Source organism: Stegostoma tigrinum, chromosome 10 (genome assembly GCF_030684315.1).
Source record: "Stegostoma tigrinum isolate sSteTig4 chromosome 10, sSteTig4.hap1, whole genome shotgun sequence".
Classification (NCBI taxonomy): domain Eukaryota; kingdom Metazoa; phylum Chordata; class Chondrichthyes; order Orectolobiformes; family Stegostomatidae; genus Stegostoma; species Stegostoma tigrinum.
The window spans coordinates 43,861,808-43,882,765 of NC_081363.1; the positions used below are offsets into that span (position 1 = coordinate 43,861,808).

The following is a 20,958-nucleotide window of genomic DNA, read 5'->3' on the forward strand; positions in this document are numbered from 1 at the left end:
TATTTTGAAGCTGAAAACCAAATAACGACAAACAATGATTCTGGGTGGCCGCAGACTTATTCAAAGAGTTTTAAGGCTTCCAGTTGAATCTTTGGCAAACAAACTCAATTTACAAAACAGCAAGAATACCGATAGCAATATTTCAGGAGAAACAGCCATGTCGCCCAGATATACATAAAAAGTAATTTCAGGCAAATATTTAAAAACATTAAAGGTTTTGAAATTCATATACATTCAAAACATTTTTGTTAAAGTGACACAGGCAATTTTGAATGCTTAAGTAAAAATTAAGACTGGACAATTTATTGATCTTATTAAGGACACAGATACAAAGTACAAATGGAAGGCCACATTACATTAAATGAAAAGACCATCATAAATCACTTCAGGAAAGCAGCTACAATACTACTGGTAAACAACAAATTCTTCACCTTTTCATACACCACCAGTTATGGCAAGGAGGCAATTTTAGGTCATGGCTACTATATTTAATTTATTTTTAGTAAAGTTTGAAGTGTATTTTGGTTCAAATACAATACTGAAAGAAGTTTACAGAAGATTTAATAAAATGCTACAGCGGAGCCAGTTTAGCACTGTGGTTTGCATTAGTAGGATTTTGATTTGTTTGTTCTTCATCCACAGCAGTTGAAATTTTGATAAAACAGACAGATAGCAGACTGTTTATATTACTCAGTTCAGTCTGTTTCAGTACAAAACAGATGTCATTACCTGCCTGTATGCAGTTAAAAAAATTCACAATCACTTTTGTTCTCATTTTTGTGTTCTTAGGTGACCTGATAATTGAAGATAATTTTTGTTTACAAATAAAATCAAAAGGCACATCTGAGAAAAGATGCATGCTCACAAGAAATATTGAAAGAAATCCTGTCCTTGAGTTATAACTGCTTTTTTGCTTACAAACTGACTACATCATCTTATATACTGATGCAGGTCAGACAGCTTTTTCCATTCAAAAATTCTAATTAGTGTCACAATTTCTTTTCACATTTGAAGCAGTCAACAATAGAACTTGATTACAGAAACAAGTTGTATACAAAGCGCCACATTTCAGAAAGTGTGTCCTTAGGTGATCGGCATCAAATATTGGATTTCAGTAAAAGATCTATAAAGCTCATTCTAACAAAATGAAAAGTCACTCAGGATCAGCATTATAATATCCTTCCTGATGTCTGTGAAATTCCATCACTTGACAAGGCCACTAGAGCTCAATATGTCTCAAGGATTCATCTTGTTGGCTCAGTGCAATGATTGGTTCAAATAAGTTAATTCGTTTGTACAGTGCAAATGCAAACTTGTGTTACACTTCAAGGTAATTATGTTGGCACTGCAAGTCTGAGGAAAGAAAATGCTACTGATCACCTGAGGGGAGATCACAATAACGTCCTGCAGTCCGAATGAAAGAAACACGAAGGTTCAGTTTTACTCCAATATCAGTTTCTCATGTGCACAATCTTCACAATGCACAGTTATTAACAAGATGACAAAAGTTAAAGACAGCAATACATTTTCTCACCCCAGTGCCTTAATACAGATGCCTGATTTCCTACAGTGCTTCAAATTTAGTGTAAGTGTCGAATTTCTGCATTTTCCAACAATGGCAGTCCATCCCTGTGCAAAGGAGGATGCGACAATTCTCGTTTGTAAGTCTTTGGCGGAAGTTTTGGCAGCTGTGGACTAGAGTTCTGTCTGGGAGGTATAGGAGGAGCAGAGGAATAAATAGGGTTATTGTGGTTTAAACGTTGTTTAGTCATGGGAGATCGTGTTGGAGGAGGAGTCCTGGGAGAAATGAAGTTTGGGCCTGAATCTCTGTACCAATCTTGATCTCGATGGAGGTGGCTCTTTGGTGCTGGCTGGGTATTGAAAGGATCGTTAATGAAGTGCTCAGGAGGCCTTAGTGGTATGGGTGGAGGTGTATCAGGCAACGGATCCCTTGGTGGTGGTGGAGGAGGACTGTGCAGCAGACCATCTGAGGGAACATGTAATCCAGGAACCCGAGGCAACCGAGGTGGAATAGCAGGAGGACTATCTGGCATATTTGACGCTGTCTGTAAATAAAGAGATGAAATTCTAGTCAGAATTATTCTAACTAATTAAGTTATAAATTACAAAAGCAAAAAAATTGAGAATTCAATGGAACTATCGTTAGTATTTGTCAGCCTAATAAGAGTGAAGCAAATAAAAGGTGAAAGAATTGCGGATGCTGTAGATCAGAAACAAAAACAGAAATTGCTGGAAAAGCTCAGCACATCTGGTGGCATCTGTGGACAGAAATCATAAGACCATGAGACATAGGAGTGGAAGGAAGGCCATGCGGCCCATCAAGTCCACTCCGCCATTTAAATCATAGCTGATCAGCATTTCAATACCACTTCCCTGCACTCTCCCCATAGCCCTTGATTCCTTTTGAGATCGAGAATTTGTCGATCTCTGCCTTGAAGGCATCTAACGTCCCGGCCTCCACTGCACTCTGCGGCAATGAATTCCACAAGCCCACCACTCTCTGGCTGAAGAAATGTCGTCTAATTTCAGTTTTAAATTTACCCCCTCTAATTTTAAGGGTGTGCCCACGGGTCCTAGTCTCCCCGCCTAACAGAAACAACTTCCTAGCGTTCACACCTTCTAAACCATACATTATCTTGTAAGTTTCTATTAGATCTCCCCTCAACCTTCTAAACTCTAACGAGTACAATCCCAGGATCCTTAGCCGTTCATCATACATTAACCCTACCATTCCAGGGATCATCCGTGTGAATCTCCGCTGGACATGCTCCAGCGCTAATATGTCCTTCCTGAGGTGTGGGGGCCAAAATTGGACACAATATTCTAAATGGGGCCTAACTAGAGCCTTATAAAGCCTCAGAAGCACATCACTGCTTTTATATTCCAACCCTCTTGAGATAAACGACAACATTACATTCGCTTTCTTAATTACGGACTCTACCTGCAAGTTAGCCTTTCGAGAATCCTGGACCAACACTCCCAGATCCCTCTGCACTTCTGATTTGCAAATTTTCTCACCACTTAGAAAATAGTCCATGCCTGTATTCTTTTTTCCAAAGTGCAAAACCTCACATTTACTCACATTAAATTTCATCAGCCATTTCATGGACCACTCTCCTAAACTGTCTAAATCTTTCTGCAGCTTCCCCACCTCCTCAGTACTACCTGCCTGTCCTACTACTGCCTATCTTCGTATCATCGGCAAACTTCGCCAGAACGCCCCCAGTCCCTTCATCCAGATCATTAATATACAAGGTGAACAGCTGCAGCCCCAACACTGAACCCTGCGGGACACCACTCGTCACTGGTTGCCATTCCGAGAAAGAGCCTTTAATCCCAACTCTCTGCCTTCTGTCAGACAGCCAATCCTCTAATCAGAATTAGTTGCGGGTTGACTTGCTGCAGAATTCCCAGCCTCTGACCTACTCTTGCAGCCAGAGTATTTATGAGACTGGTTGAGTTCAGTTAAATCTTTGAAACCTCGGAATCCAGACAATTCAGGGATGGCAATACAATACAGTGTCAAGGTAAGCTGATTAGATTCTCTCTTTTTCAAAATGATCACTGCTTGGCACTAGTTTCATAGCTATCACAAACCAATAACTCACTAGTCTGACAAACCAGGCTGAATCCCAGATTTGATCCTTGCATGACGAGAGAGATACCTCACTGACAGGGCTCTCTGAAAGGCAGTCACCATCACTGAAAGGAGTGGGCAAGGTAAGGCCCCTAAGTGGAATTCCAGACACAATCAAAAATAAGATTTTTATAGGAGTAAGTGTAAATAAAAATAAGGATCCATTTCTATTTAATTGAAGTATGTTTGGGAGCTCAGGCCCGTGATTTACACATCTTGCATTAACTGGGAAATCCTAGATTGACCTGGCAGGTCTGGATAATCATGTATGCAGGTGATGCCTTCAGCTGACGCAACTCAAGCTCAGCATTTTGGAGCTTTAAGGAGAGGAAGAAGTGTGATGGCATATTTGTTAGCGAGGAGTGTAGACAGGCATTTTTGTGGCTGAAGGCATGACTCTAGTATGGTAATATTACTTCACTGGTGCCAGAGTTAAGGATGTGATGGAATGGCTGCAGGGCATTCTGAACAGGAAGGGTGAACAGGCAGTGTTCATGATCCACGTTGGCAGCATACGGAATATACTTAAATGATGCTCGGTCAAAGATAAACGAGGTTCTGTAAAAAAAACTTTTAGGTAAGAAATCAAAAAGCAGATCCTCAAGTCCTAGTAATCTCTGGATTATTTCTGTCGCCACGCAATAGTGAGCAGATGAATGTGTGGCTAGACAGGTAGTGCAGGAGAGAGGTATCTTTATATCCTTGGAGGTGCTGAGGCTGTTTTCAGAGGGATTGGGAACTGTACAAGTTGGATGAGTTACATCTGAACAGAAACATGACCAACATCCTTGCAGGGAGGTTTGCTAAAGCTGTTGCTGTGGATTTAAACTAGATTGTCAGGGGGACTGGGATCCCAACAGGTCGAAAGCCATTAAGATGGAATTATTCGTTAAAATACAAACAAGTGAGTCTGAAAGGCAGAGGAAATACAAGCTAGGTAAGAAAGATGGGAGTTTAACAAATATATGGAATATATTTTAATGTAAGGTGATTGAGGAATAAGACAGACAAGCTGAGGGCACTGAAGGTGAGTATGATATGATAGTTACGAATGAACTTTGGCTGAAGACAGACAGGATTGGCAGCTCAACATTCTTAGTTTCAGGGTATTCAGATGAGAGTGTCAAATAGAAGACATGAGGGGGCCATAATATTGATCAAGGAATCAACTACAGCAGTGATTTCTTGAAAGGATCATCAAACTGATCATCTGCATAGGATCAAAGATCTCAAAAGTGGGAATCACTGTTGGATGTTTACTATAGATCCCCAGTCATGGGGAGATGAAGGATCAAGCATGTAATATTATTACACTTCTGTGAAATTTTAAGGCAGTAACAGTAAGAGATCTTAGCCACTCAAATATTATCCAGGATACTGGTTGGGTGACTTTGGTTTTAGCTTGAAGGCAGTGGAAGTTAAATCATTTCCCACAGGTTCTGTAAGTTAGTTCCACTCCAACGGGGAGCCTGTCAGCGGTGAGGTGAAGCAATGCAGTGAGGTAGATCAAGAACAGTTTTGGGTCAGTGACGCAAATCCTGCTTGACACCGGTCCGAATGGGAAATGATACTTGTGTAAACGCAGTCTCCGGGATATACTCCAGACCATCGTCAGCACCTTGATGGAGGCATGTGAGAGCTTGCATCTCACCCTGAATACCCATCAGCCTTGCCTGGCATTGTGAATTGAACCTCCTATCGTTAAGGTTGACAGGGAGGCCTTAGAGAGCGTTGGCCGCTTCCAATACCTCAGGATTGTCCTGTCGGCCATAGCAGCTATTGAAGAAGAGATCCAGCACTACCTCTAGTGTGCCAGAGCAGCCTTCAGCCACCTGAGGAAAGGGGTGGTTGAAGACAACATCAGATCCAACAGCAATTTTTTTTTCTTTGGGGAGGGGCGAGGGGGTGAGAGGCAGAGACCACCTTGGTGGTATTCAAGGAGAACAGTGCAAGAATTACTGCAAATATATTCCTGTAATAACAAAGGGTGGGACTAAGACTGGAAACCCTAATTGTCAAGAGGAAACTTGAAAAGAAAATTAGTGAAGCAAAGAGAATATATGAGAAAGTACTGGCTAATAGAAAAAGGAAAGCACAGAGGACTTTTTGAAAATGTGTGATGCGTGGGTGGGGAGGGAGGGAAAGAGACAGAAAAAACTATGGAAAAAAACAGTGCCGATTAGAAACCATATAGCTAATGTGTTTTTGGACTCAGAAGATGTGGACACAGTATTCAATGAATACTTTGCGCTGGTCTTCACAATGGAAAAGGACACATCAGGCATAGAAATCAGGGTAGATGATGCAAATATTAGAACAATTTAACAAAGAGAAAGAGGAGGTACTAACAGGTTTAACAGCCTTAAAAAAACAGATGAATCTGCAGACCTGGATGAGAAACATCCTAAGTTGTTGCCAGAAGCACAGGAAGAGATATCACGAACACTAACAGTTTGCAAATTATCTCTGGCCACAGGCACAGTTCCAGAGGACTGGAGAATGGTTACTGTTGTCCCAATATTAAAAAAAGGTAGGAAGGGATAGACCAGGAAATTACAGACTGGTCAGTCTAATCGTGACGGTAGAGATGAGTTCCGAGGGGTGGAACATAGCCACGCTTGAAGACACAAGGATTACTCATGGATTGTCAACAGGGATGTGTTTAAGGAGGCTTGTATTTGAGAGACAAAAACAAAGTTGCTGGAAAAGCTCAGCAGGTCTGGTGGCATCCCCTGCTGAAGGAAAAAACAGGGAAGGGTCACTTAACTCCAAACATTAACCGTTTTTTCCTTCACAGATGCTGCCAGACCTGCTGAGCTTTTTCAGCAACTTTGTCTTATGTTCCTGATTTACAGTATCTGTATTTCTTTCACTTTTTATTTTCTATTTGAGGAACTTAATTAACCAGGAATGCCAAGGAGAGAAATGCATTTCATATGGTATTTTTACAGTGTGTTTTGAAGTAATTCAAATCGTTCGTTTCCTCTCCAACTGTCGCAGGCCCTGTCCGTCATCAGTATCCAGCAAGATTCAGCCACTTTGGTCAGTAAAGATACAACCAAGATGAACACTGAAAGCTCCCAACCAAGTGTACATTCTGTGCCCTTGTCACCCTTTGTCAAAGCTTTTTCTGATTGGTGTTCAGCACAGAGAAATATTAATTTAGATTCATCAAGGAGAGGGGGAGGAATTATAGGATATGGCCAGTGATGGTAATGGTGGTGCCTGAGACATAGTCATATTCACAGAATCAGAACAGGCTGTCAGACTGTTGGTTGAGACTTCTTCCTAAACTGTACAATGGAAGTTTAATGAAGGAAAATTTTATTTCAGTATGATTTTACACTGTACCATGAAATACACTCTTTACCTTAGAATCTAACAAATCCAAAGCATGCTTATTTCGTTGAGGAAGAGGTGGAGGAGTAGGTGAGTCTTCACTTGAAGTATGATAACTTGAACTTGAGTGAAGTTCTGGAAACAGACAGAGAAAAGGAGAGATTAAATTCCAATCATTTTTATCATGCTTATATCTCAGCGGCCCAAAAGCTCCAGCAATAACTTCCATCTATATAGCCCTTTGTAACTTAGAAAATTACCTGAAAGAAAATAATTTCACAAAAATCTGTGCCAAAAAAATCATACTGACCTAAAAAGAGAAATACTAGACAGAGCGAAGGAGTTGAATTTTACTGAGACTATCCAAGAAGAGGAACAGAAGCAACAAGAAAGTGTTCGGGCAGGAATTCCAAAACATGGGGTTTCAGTGGCTGAAATCACCACCTTCAAATAGTGAGGCAAAGGACAGTACACAAAAGGCCAGTGTCAGAGAAATGATGAGAATGTTCCTCAGATTATAGGAGTTTACAGAGGTAGAGGTAAACGCCGTCGAGAGTTTATTAAGGAATAATAACAAGGAATTTAAAATTTGCAACATCGAGGGACCTTACATCAATGTTAGTCATCAATGGTTGAAATATTAAATAAGAGGGCTGAGGTGCAGAATAGGAGTTTTGATTGAGCTGTATCGCACAGAGGGAAACTGAACAGCAATGAAATAGCTTGGAAAGACAAAGACACCAAGGTGACAAAGGAATGAGTGAAGGTTTCAGTGGAAGATGTCTAAGGGCACATATAAGTGAGTTATATTACAGTTTTGGTGTTGGGGAGCACATGGAGTAAAAAAAATTAAACTTGAACCCAAAAATGATGCAAACAGTCTGGTCCATCTTGAGCAAAGAACCAGTAGAGACAGATGGAATCATGAGTGTACACAGCCCAGGAGCTTGTTGAAGTTAATAGTTTTGAACTATACAATGTTTCACTGGAGAAAATTCTGGCCCAGTTGTAACCAGAGACTAACAGCATGTTTTGAAGATGTAAGGAGAGACAGTGGTGAGTAGATATTGTTAGCATACATGTACTAATTGATAGCCATGTTTCCCAATCATGTTGACAAATGAAGACTGACAGGAAGATGTCAAGCCCAAAGGCAGATCTGTTGTGATTCAGAACTTACAACAGCAGAAAGACAGACTATTGCTAGAAATGCACTGATTTTAACTTGATATACAAGTGTAAACCAAATGCAGGCAATCACACTGATCTGACATCGGAATAAAATGAGTCAGTGTCAAAACCTGCAGAGACATTAATGCACGTGTCTACTCAATGACAATGTCATTTATGACTTTATTTAGATTATTTTGATGGTGTGGCAGGGATAGAGTCTAAATGAAGAGATTCAAACAATGAGTTATGGGTGGGAAAAAAAGGCATGATTTTGGAAGGAAATAAAACAATTAAAGACATGAAGAAAGATAATTTGCAAAGAGGTATAGTAGTTTGCAATAACAAAGAGACCAAAGATGAAAGCAAAATAAAAGCAAAATACAACAACCACAGAAAATGCTAGAGAAACTCAACAGGTCTGGCAGCATCTGTGGACAGACAAACAGAATTAATGCTTTAAGTAAAGGATGACTCTTTTTTTCAGAACCAAGGATGAGGTTTTTGAGGAGGTAGTTGCTGATAGTAGTTCTGAAAGGGGGACCAGCAGCTGAAGTGGAAGAATCATACGCAACATAGCTAGCACAGGATATACAGAAGAGAAAGTTAGATGGTGAGCAAGTTTGGTAGACAAAATGTTTATATAAAAGAAGGAACATGGAAGACAAACTAAAGGAAGATGCAGGGCCAAGGGGAGGCTGGGGAGAAGTTTTGTTTGATGAACAAGGGTAAAAGAAAGCAACAAATGCATCTAAGTATGGTTTCAATCTTAGTGGCAAAGAACGTCATAAGAACATTAAAGAAACAGGATTACTAGCTAACAGAGCAACAAATAGTCAGTTTTAAATTGCATCAGCAACCAATGAAGGTTAAAGTCACAAAAATAAATGTTCTCAACCTACTTGATGGTGGCAACAGGACAGATGCAAAATTGATGTTACTACCTAAATAAGAAAAAGACAATTGGTTTAAAAATATCACCAACAATTAAGTTATAATTATACTTAAATTACATAAGAACTGCACAAATCAATATTTGGCCATGCTTTAGGATACAGTGAATTATATAAATTGATTGTAATGAACTTTGAATTTTTCAAACCAATTAAGTTAAAAAATGAATTATGTTCAATGGTGTTAATTCTGCCAATCCTGCCCTCAATGAATGTCAAATGTTTTGATATAGAAGTAATATCAGTATTAAATTGCCTGACCTAGACAGAGTAGCCTCAATCTGAATTATGAAGGGATGCACTCTGGGGACTAGAAAGCGTACAGCATGATAGAGTAAACAGGGAAACTAAGCTTTAGAAATGTATAATTAACAACTTCTGCAACTTCAGAGAAGTAATGGCTCAAATGTTTAATAAACAGGAAACTGATGGAAACTGAGGGTGTTGGCTCACCCGCTAAGCTGGCTGGTTATCGTACAGATGTTTTGTCACCATGCTAGGTAACATCATCAGTGCAGCCTCCAAAGAAGTGATGGTTTTCTACTCTGCTTGGTATTTATATGATCAGGTCTATTAAGTTGGGCCGTGTCACAAATGAGGTAGGCAAACAAGCCAACAACCTCATCCACAACTCCGAGCTACAAATCTTCGCAAGAATCTTAAACTGATGGGAATTATTGTGAGAGTTTATTTTATACAGAAGTCTGGTGTTACAACTAGGTGTAACACCTTTAAACCCAAATGTTTGCATTCTTTTTCGTAGTTCTCTATGAAAGTGTTGATTTTAAAGCTTAATATTTAGCCAGGCCAGAAATTATTAGGGCGACCGACAATCCAAAATAGAATGCAAAACTATATGACATAATAGTTCATTAATCCACCTGCTGTCATCATATTGACTGACTTTAGACATGGTCTGTGTTAAAAACTAATAGCTTTTCAGATTTGAGCAAGTCTAATTCATTGGATACACCAGTTGTTTCAGCAAAATAGAAAAACTTGTCACATATTTATGCCACAGACATGTTTATTGTGCCACCTAGCACATTTAAGAATTGATTTCTAATACACAAGCCTTTTCATAATGTGTATTTCTGAGTATATGCATACTGTTACAGCTCTAGCCTTGAGGTAAATCTATGCTTTGCATTGGGATTCAATATCTGGTTACTTAATGCAATAAAATGCACAGTAGCAGTACAGTGTCATTTCACTGAATAAATGCAATTAAATGAAGGAAGCCATGTGAAGATTGTAAGGTAAATTTTCTTCAGTTCCATTTCACTGTAATTATCATAGCAAATCATGAGAATGGTCAAACTTGTTTTAGACATAAAGCGCTGAAAAATGTATTCAAACTTATTAAAATCAGATGAATGCAATTATCTGTTAATTAACCACAGCCAGTCAAAAGCAGGATCGTTACAAGTAGTAAGCAGACGTTGTAGAGTCAAGAGAAGAAAGCAAGCCAACAGCATGAGCAGACATTAAAAAAATCCAGCATGAGCTGGCATACCAGCACCAATGTGAACAGGAGCAAAGATCGTGGAACAGACTGAACTTGAACTACCTGTAGAAGACACAGGAAAAATGGAAGTAAAAGCATAGCAGCCAGAAAATCAGCAACATGCAAATATTTACCACCAAATATTTACTCATCATTGTCATTTCCAGTAAGGCAATGTTCAATTTTAAAATTAATTGTAATATTTTCCTCTTAAAATACCAACATTACCTGAGAAATAATTAAACAGACACCAGTTCTAAGAATTAGACTGGTTTTCCAGTGCCTCAAAATTGATGTCTTCTTCTGCACACCCAAACTGATATGTCAACATATATTGCAAATTAAACCAGCAACCATCTGTTGAAAAACAGTCAGTGTCATGAACTATGAGACTGCTGTGGCGCTCTGAGGAACACACTCAAGGATTTCCAAATTCTCTAAATAAAGATGATTTGAACCACATACACATCACTTGAGACTTAAAAGGATTTAGAAAAGCAGCTTATTCAAGCTAATAAACCCAATATTAATAGTAACAACATTTTACAGAACAAAATGATACTCACTACTAGGGCTGGAAACTTCCCCATCAAAAACATTGCACTCAGGAGAAGCAAATACACTTGGAGTTAATGGTGCGTTTGGGGAGTTTGGGATGGGTAATGTTGATTCATTTTCAGTTTCGGGAATTCTACTGACGCTGATCTTGCAAGGCTCCTGCATAGGATTCTTTGGGTTCACAGAGGTAGAGGCATGTCTTGATGGATTTGGTCTTATTCCTGGAGACTTTAAGGAATATGATGTTTTTCTTGGCTGAAGAGAAAAGGTAAATAAGATTTATTGTCACTGCCAAAGTTAACATCACTGCTTGCAGAATAGCAAAATACAACTAATGCTTGATCCAATATTATTAATACTTGTAAATGGCATGAAGGAATGATACTGTAGTAGATATACCCAGCAACAATATTGGGTTATTTCATTCCTCATTCCCAATATCCTTGATGGTTTTTTTTTCCAATTTTTTTGTGCTTTCTCCGTGTATATGGAGAAAACAAGTGATGCCAGGTTTGATAGGACTGCTCATTGGTTGAGCTCCTCCAGAACAAAGTCCGAATACATCAAAGTCACTTTTATCAGTTTAAACTGAAAAACTAATTATTTTTAACCAGAACTCCATAAAAAGCGTCTCAAGGCTAAACAAAAGAACAGAAGAATGCAGGATCTTGAGTTTCATCCCCCTCCGGGTCTAACATTGACAAAATGTCAGGACAATTTCTTTCTTCAATACCTAAGGGTAATCTAGTGATGGACTGCCCATTCTTGAGCAGACTGAAGAATGGGAAGGTGGTTTCTACATGATTAGCTCCTCCAGGATAGCTGCTGGTATGGATAAATGATATAACATTCTGTTGAATAGAATTGTATGAATTGGGCAAGAGGAAACTTGGTACATTTCTACAAAACACAAGGAAAGTTTATTTTTGTTTGATCAGTCAACAGCACTACTGTTATCTAGCAGTGATATCTAGGTAATGAGAAGAATCATTTTTCAGGTAAACTGTTTTCATTTTATAACAACATGATTTTAGCATTCAGTAGAAAAACAACATTGTTAAGATTTGAAGTCCAATGTTCATTGTGAGTCAATCTTATAGAAGGTGCCGCTTTGAAATATATATTCATTGAGATACGGTTTATGTTATGTACAGATGAATACAGTGAGTTACTATATTCTACTAACTTTATAAAATGTTAACCACTGAAAGAATTCCAATTTACTCTAATATTAACCAGTCTAAACAATCAGTGTAAAAAGGTGATTGAGATAATGGATGCTAAAACCAGATGGCACATATCAGAGGCTGCTGAACAAAGCAACAGTGGGAATTGCAGAGGTCCTGATCTTGGTGCTGAAGAACAGAAGAATTGCAAAAGTAACGTTCCTTTTGAAAAAAGGGGCCTATGGATAAGCACACTAACTACAGAGGAGTCAGTTCAACCTCAGTGGTGGGAAAGCTTCTCGAATCAAGAATCCAGGGCAAAATTAATAATCACTTGGACAACAATGGATTATTTAAGGAAACCCATCATGGATTTGGTAAATGCAATTTGTGGGCAATTAACCTGTTTGAGTTTTTTTGATGAGGTAGCAGAGAAGGTTGATTAGTGCAAAGTAGCTGGCGTGGCATATATGGACTTCAGAAGTGTTTTACAATAGATTATAATGTATATTATATACAATTAACGAAGTGTAATAGATTTGCCAGCAAAGTTGAACCCCATTGAATAAAAAAGGAACAGTGGCAATAATGCATACAAAATTAGCTTAGTTACAGGAAACAGAATAGTGGTGGAATGGTTTTTATGTAGAATGAACCGCCAGAGGAAGTGGTGGATGCAGGTACAATATTTAAAAGGCATTTCAACAGGTACATTAATATGCAAGGTTGGGAGGGGTCTTGGCCAAATGTAGGAAAGAGGGGCTAGTTTGGTTTGAGAAACTTAGTCAGCACAGATAAGTCGAAACGAAGGGTGTTTCTGTGCTGTATGATGCTATGGTAAGCCTGTGGAATTCTCTGCCACAGAAAGCAATCAAAGCTAATACACTGAATGTTTTCAAAAAGGATTTGGATATAGTTCTTAGAGCTAAAGGGATTAAAGGATATGTGGAGAAAGCAGAAACCAGGTAGGCTTGAACATCTAAGTGGCCTACTCCCACACCTACCTCTATGTTTCTACGTTTGAAAAAGTGAACTAAACAATAATGTTTAAATGTCAGGTGGCATATCCATCAACCTGAGGTTAATGCCTTCAAGTGAATGTAAATTGACTGACTTTTTCTCTTCTCAACTGATGTGAATCGTAGAATAAAATGAAAATTTAGGACAACTTACAAAGCGTGGTGGCTGTTTGCAGTTTCGTGGTTCAATTAACAGTGACTTATTGAACAAATAGTCCGAGAACTCCTTTTCATTCCTGTTTTCCATTGGATTCAGATTTTCAAAGAATTTCTATGCATTAACACAAACAGATCTTTAATATGACTTTGTGAACTACTGTTAAAAAATTCAACAAGTGGCAATAAAAGGTGAACTTTATGAAAGAAGTACCAGAATAGCTACCTTTATGTCAGCCTCCACTTGTAGGCAGTAGGGCTGATTCTGATACTGTTGAATTTCTCCTGTGATTTCAGCTACTTTCCTTCGTTTGCTAAAATTTATTAGTTCTTTCCCACATCGTTTTAGAAAATCTGGATTCCCTACTTCGGTCTTCAGAATATTTGTCAAATAAATACCTTTGGTCAGAAATAATTCACAAACATTGGTCTTAAAACTTAGTTCCAACATACTTAATCAATTAGAAAATAATCAAGCCAGTGATTTCAATGTTATTAGTTGCTGCTGAAAAAGTGGGAAAGAAGTTGTGAGTAAAAAGACTTTGGTTAACAACCAAGTTGACACAATATATAAGTAGCTAACAGAAATGAGGTGCTGCCGTTTACCAATGCACTACAGAAGCTGGTATAAATTCATTGTTAAATTACATCAAGATACCAAATCGATAAGTAGTTGAATTGCCTACCAAAGAAAGGCACACAAGGTGGGTTTATTGACTTAAGTTTAGCTAGGTACTTCTTGAAATGGTCTTGACTTAGGTCCACTGCTTCTTCTAAAACCTTTTTCTTTCTCTCAGGCAATGCCTGTGTAAAATATACAATAAAAGGTGCTATAATATAGTTTAAGTAAATCAAGTGCTAGATAACTAAAAAAACATTCCTAGAAGTCAAATTCCTTTTAAAAAAACGACAGTTATGATAGAAATTCAACATATACTGGGATTAAAAGTAGTTTGTTTGCATTTTCTTATTAACAACAGTGCCTCTGATTTTTCATACAGGAATCAAATTTGTCAAACAAGAGTACAGGTAAGATTTTATTCTTGAAAGGATGCATGATAAACCAATGATAGGGCAGTTATAGTTTAACCTCCGTGGTGGAAAATCTTTTAGAAATGAAGAAGCAAAATAATTTCGAGACTCTTGAACAAGTGTGGAAGAAAAGTCAAAACAGATTGGCTGAGGTTAGATCATGTATCATTAATTTGAGCATCTTTTTGTGTGGTAACAGGACGGCTGATGAGGGTAATACAGTTAAGCTAATGTTCATTCACTTTCAAAAGGCATTATAAGATAAAGGCAGTAATAAAGTTGAAAAAGGGCAACTAGCTGGCAAATTAAGTTTCAACAGATAAATGTGTAGTCATAAATTTTAACAGGTAGAATAAGGAGGTAACTTGTTCCTTAGAAGATGCAAGCCGAGGTTGGTAAAGAAGACAAGGAATCTCAGAATACAAATGCTCTTATCACTAAAAGTTGTGCTACAAGTCAACAAGCTAACAAAACAAAAAGCAGACCATTCAACTGATTTTATTTTTAGTCTGATTGCATTGAAAAGTAGACAGGTTATGCTAAATTTATCCCCAACTTTATTCAGTACACTGAGAGTACAGTGTACTATTCTGTTTGCCCTACTATAGAAAGGATGGAGGCATACGGGAAAGTTTTTTTCGTTACTCATTTAAGGTAAGAGGGCATCACTAGCTAGGCAGCATTTATTGCCCATCCCTAATTGACCAGAGGGCAGTTCAGAGTCAACCACATTGCTGTGGATCTGGAGTCACATGTAGGCCAGACCAGATAAGGATGGTAGTTTCTTTCCCTAAAGGACATTAGTGAGCCAGATGAGTTTTTCCTGACAAATGACATTGGATTCATGGGCATCATTAGATTCCTTTTAATTGAATTCAAATTCCATCTGCCGTGGCAGGATTCGAATCTGGGTCCCCAGAAAATTACCTGGGTCTCTGGATTAATGGTCCAGCGATAATACCACGAGGCCACTGCCTCCCCAAATGTGCAGAGATGATTTGTAAGGATAATATTAAAACTCTGAGTATATTTAAAATCAAGGAAGTATTAGCAGGCTGGTCTCTCTTCTCCTGAAAAGAGAATGAGGTTTCAACACCTTGAAAGATTTTAACTGAGTAGAGAAACTGAATAGAGAAGCCCTAGAAGCTACCAATATAAAATAGTAAACAAGACATCCAAAAAGGGATGCAGAAAAATGTCTTTTCCCAAAACATGTTGCAAGCATGGATTTTGCTACCAGAGATGAATATTATAATTCCATTCAAAGCAAAGCTACACCACCATATGAAAAGAAAGGGAATAGAGGGTTATGACAATAGAGTTAAATAAGTAAAGATGGGAGGAGGCTTAAGTAAGCCACATATTTTGACATGGATTAGTTGAGCCAAATAGCCTGTTTGAAAGCCATTTATCCTGTGTTTTACTTGAGAAAGGACGTACTGGCACTGGAGGGGGTGCAGAAGGGGTTCACAAGGTTGATTCTGGAGTTGAGGGGGTTGGCTTATGAGGACAGACTGAGTAGATCGGGATTATATTCACTGAAATTCAGAAGTTTGAGGGGGGTCTTATAGAAACATATAAAATTATGAAGGGAATAGATAAGATAGAAGTAGAGAGAATGTTTCCACTGGCAGGTGAAGCTATGACAAGAGGACGTAGCCTCAAGATTAGAGGGAGAAGATTTAGGCCTGAATTGAGAAGGAACTTCTTCACCCAGAGGGTTGTTAATCTATGGAATTCCTTGCCCAGTGAAGTAGTTGATGCTACTTCAGTAAAGATTTTTAAAGCTAAGATGGATTTTCTTTGAACAATAAAGGAATTAAGGGATACAGTGAGAGCACAGGTAAGTGGATCTGAGTCCACGAAAAGATCAGCCATGATCTTATTGAATGGTGGTGCAGATTTGAAGGTCCGGATGGCCTACTCCTGCTCCTAGTTCGTATGTTCTTATGTTTTGTTTTATCTCAGTCAGCTTAAAATCCACAAATTTCTCTTCATCCTGGGAAACACACTGAACACTCTAAGTTTACAAACATTGTGAAGACAAAATCAAAAACTAAAAAAAACAAATCATGATCACAAACTACATAGATTCAGTTTCATTCAAAGAAGTTTTTAATATGCACACATCAAATGTTATCAAGTGAAACCCTCAATGAGGCAGATGTAACTGGCCACATCGACCTTTTATATCATATCTGAAAGAGAATGTGCATGACAAGACAATCCCAGCTGAAAATGGATACTTCTGAAAATATTTTCTCTCTTATAAACTCCCCCTCACCACCACCTCTCCCTACCTCAAGCTGTTAAATTTAGATTAATGCTCGCTAGCATTGGGCAAGAGTAGGAAAGAAGAAGGCAGGAAGAAGAAAAATAATTTCAACAGAGTAAAACACATACATTAAGATTACATTATGCTTAAATTAAAACACAATCTAAAAAAATCAACTTAGCATCACCATCTGTTAAAATCATTGACAAGCAATGGTGAATATTAAATAAGCGAGGAAGAACAAAATCTACATATAGCATTTTCTGAATTGTGCAACTTTCTTCAAGTAGTTGTTAATTGATTGGTTATTATCATGAAACTTTATTTACAGGTTCAAACTATAACTGATCATCGTTGTACATACTGGATGAAAGACTCACATTTATCAGATTTGTTTCATGCAGGTCAATTACAAGTAAGAAGATTAACTGCCTGACATATATTATTCAAATATGCAAATAGTAGCTGATAAATTGATTTAAACAATTGATTTAATTATGAATAGTACTTTCTACTTGAATAGTAGAAATAACTGCAAATATTAATTGATCACTCGGAGGTGCAAAACAAACTAAAAAGCAGTCCATGTAAAACACTCACCTCAAAAGTATGATCCAGCCTATAAACTGGCACAGAGTTTACTGTGCTGACAATCTCCAAGACACCATTAAAATTGTTGAGCTCTTGGAAAACCTGCAAGATCTCTATAATTCGACCTAAAATGGCTACTCTCTCCTCAAAATTTTCTGCTTCTACAATGCACCTGGAGGAGGCAAAATAATCAATATTGACAAGTAGAAAACATGAAAAGTATTTTGTCAGAAAACTTACACTGCCCAACTGTTCTATATTTGTCTTGCTGAAAAACACTTCAATCTCTTTTCTATATTGTACTGTAGGCGCAATTAGTTATCAAAGCCAGAGATTTTTAAAACATGGGAAGTCAAACGTTGTAAAGATAGTAAATAGAGATGCCCAATTACCATTTATACTCAGTTAACAGGTAATCTTGTCTAAAAGTCCATCCTGAATTTTGCCAAAAATTTCCAACTCTATTTTACTTGCCACCCTCATGGTCGAAAGCAAACCTGCCAGTTCAAAGTCTGCTATTTAGCTCCTTGTCCGTGCAGAGTATTAAAAATATTTTCAAAGTCCTTTTGCAGTCAACTTTTAGACAGGGCTGACGGGAACAGTCTCTGACCTTCTTGCTCCCCAGAGGAGCTCGAACAGTTCATCCACTTCACCAACACCTTCCACCCCAACCTTCAGTTCACCTGGGCCATCTCCAGCACATCCCTCACCTTCCTGGACCTCTCAGTCTCCATCTCAGGCAACCAGCTTGTAACTGATGTCCATTTCAAGCCCACCGACTCCCACAGCTACCTAGAATACACCTCCTCCCACCCACCCTCCTGCAAAAATTCCATCCCCTATTCCCAATTCCTCCGCCTCCGCCGCATCTGCTCCCACGATAAGACATTCCACTCCCGCACATCCCAGATGTCCAAGTTCTTTAAGGACCGCAACTTCCCCCCCACGGTGATTGAGAACGCCCTTGACCGCGTCTCCCGCATTTCCCGCGACACATCCCTCACACCCCGCCCCCGCCACAACCGCCCCAAGAGGATCCCCCTCGTTCTCACACACCACCCTACCAACCTCCGGATACAACGCATTATCCTCCGACACTTCCGCCATTTACAATCCGACCCCACCACCCAAGACATTTTTCCATCCCCACCCCTGTCTGCTTTCCGGAGAGACCACTCTCTCCGTGACTCCCTTGTTCGCTCCACACTGCCCTCCAACCCCACCACACCCGGCACCTTCCCCTGCAACCGCAGGAAATGCTACACTTGTCCCCACACCTCCTCCCTCACCCCCATCCCAGGCCCCAAGATGACATTCCACATTAAGCAGAGGTTCACCTGCACATCTGCCAATGTGATATACTGCATCCACTGTACCCGGTGCGGCTTTCTCTACATTGGGGAAACCAAGCGGAGGCTTGGGGACCGCTTTGCAGAACACCTCCGCTCAGTTCGCAACAAACAACTGCACCTCCCAGTCGCAAACCATTTCCACTCCCCCTCCCATTCTCTTGATGACATGTCCATCATGGGCCTCCTGCACTGCCACAATGATGCCACCCGAAGGTTGCAGGAACAGCAACTCATATTCCGCCTGGGAACCCTGCAGCCATATGGTATCAATGTGGACTTCACCAGTTTCAAAATCTCCCCTTCCCCCACTGCATCCCTAAACCAGCCCAGTTCATCCCCTCCCCCCACTGCACCACACAACCAGCCCAGCTCTTCCCCCCCACCCACTGCATCCCAAAACCAGTCCAACCTGTCTCTGCCTCCCTAACCGGTTCTTCCTCTCACCCATCCCTTCCTCCCACCCCAAGCCGCACCCCCAGCTACCTACTAACCTCATCCCACCTCCTTGACCTGTCCGTCTTCCCTGGACTGACCTATCCCCTCCCTACCTCCCCACCTACACCCTCTCCACCTATCTTCTTTACTCTCCATCTTCGGTCCGCCTCCCCCTCTCTCCCTATTTATTCCAGTTCCCTCCCCCCATCCCCCTCTCTGATGAAGGGTCCAGGCCCGAAACGTCAGCTTTTGTGCTCCTGGGATGCTGCTTGGCCTGCTGTGTTCATCCAGCCTCACATTTTATTATCTTGGAATCTCCAGCATCTGCAGTTCCCATTATCTCTCAGTCTCTGACCTTGCAACTCTACGATCAGTTGATGTATTGTAAGCAATTTTAAGAAAATCAGTCATTCATTGAATATAGAATCATTGGCTGGGTAAGTATTTATTGCCCATCTCCAATTGCTCTTGGAAAGGTGCTGGTGAGGAATTCCAGGGACATCCCTCCCGACTGTCTGCCACTGGTGGCACAGTGCTACCTTAGGGACAGCGATCATGTTATCAGTACAGCTTCCAATGAAGCGTTGTGGTGTTTTCCCACCTGTTATTTGAACTCTGGAGTCCAGTGATTACCTCACTTCTGGTTTTCCTTCGCAGTGGAGTGTGAATATGGGGTCAAGCTCCTTGTGCGGAGAGAGATGAGTGAGTATTAGTCGTGTCTTTTTGTAGCCAATTGATGTTCATGTACCCTTGTTGTTAATTTCCTTCCTGCTTGTCCAATGTAGTGTTTGTCACAGTCTCTGCAGGGAATCTTGGATATGACACTGGTCCTGTACATAGTGGGTAGTGGGTCTTTGGTTCGGGTGAGCATTTGTCGCAGGGTTGATGGGGATTTGTGTGCTACTCTGATGTCCAATGGTTGTAGGAGTCTTGTGGTCAGTTCAGATGTGTTCCTGATGTAAGGTAGCATGATGAGAGTATTGGGGCGTGCAGTGTTACGATGTGATGTGACATATTCCCTAAGCAGACAACAATTTACTTTGCTGGGGCCTTGTTATCATTGTAAAGATTTGTGAAGGTAGAAAGCAAAGGAGGACAAGCTGTAATTAAAAAGTCTGATTCCATTAAACAGTTGATTTCTCAAGGAACTAGTCAGGAAGTAACAGAAAGTGATATCAATAAGATCGTCATCACTGTTAAAGAAACCAACCATAAACCGGGCACTTGTTGCCTAGTCAAGCTGAGATTGATCATGTTCTATTTATGCAAGGAGAAGTCAAATGGAGTTCAGGATGCCTCTGATCATGCCCATGGCCAGTGGCTTGCAAAGTTTAATAACCCATAACTCTTAACAGTCCGGTGTAAAGCGAGAAGACAGAGGGATAACTCCAGTCAACAAAATAGAACAGAACAAGAAACACGCATTCAGTCAATCAAAATTTGTGAGCCGGTGTCCCAAAATAGATGAAAAAAAATCACAGTTTTAATTAAGTATCATTCTTTTGTCATTATTGTGATAAACTTTATAAAATTAGGTTCTGTGAAAGGGCGGCACAGTGGTTAGCACTGCTGCCTCACAGTCCCAGGGGGACCTAGGTTCAATTCCACCCTCGGGTAACTGTCTTGTGTGGATTCTGCACATTCTCCCCGTGTCTGCATGGGTTTTCTCCAGGTGTTCCACAATTTCCTCCCACAGTCCAAAGATGTGCAGGCTAGGTAGATTGGCCATGCTAAATTGCCCGTAGTC

At 39.8% G+C, this 20,958-nt stretch overlaps 1 protein-coding gene across 3 annotated transcripts in view; it reads right to left on the reverse strand.

Moving 5' to 3' along the window:
* Positions 1-281: 281 nt before the first annotated feature.
* The window catches only part of sos2 (son of sevenless homolog 2 (Drosophila)), an 87,670-nt gene continuing 66,993 nt past the window's right edge, over positions 282-20,958 (reverse strand). The window contains exons 16-24 of one of the 3 annotated variants that reach the window (XM_048537404.2): positions 17,434-17,596; positions 14,213-14,330; positions 13,753-13,925; positions 13,525-13,641; positions 11,194-11,440; positions 10,643-10,690; positions 9,070-9,111; positions 7,029-7,132; positions 282-2,066 (exon numbers count right to left, since the gene is read on the reverse strand). In XM_048537404.2, the coding sequence (XP_048393361.1) occupies positions 1,581-2,066; positions 7,029-7,132; positions 9,070-9,111; positions 10,643-10,690; positions 11,194-11,440; positions 13,525-13,641; positions 13,753-13,925; positions 14,213-14,330; positions 17,434-17,596 (1,498 nt within the window). In that variant the 3' untranslated portion in view covers positions 282-1,580. Of the gene's footprint in view, positions 2,067-7,028; positions 7,133-9,069; positions 9,112-10,636; positions 10,691-11,193; positions 11,441-13,524; positions 13,642-13,752; positions 13,926-14,212; positions 14,331-17,433; positions 17,597-20,958 lie in introns of all 3 variants that reach the window. The other 2 variants (XM_048537403.2, XM_048537405.2) reach the window with 2 other exon arrangements.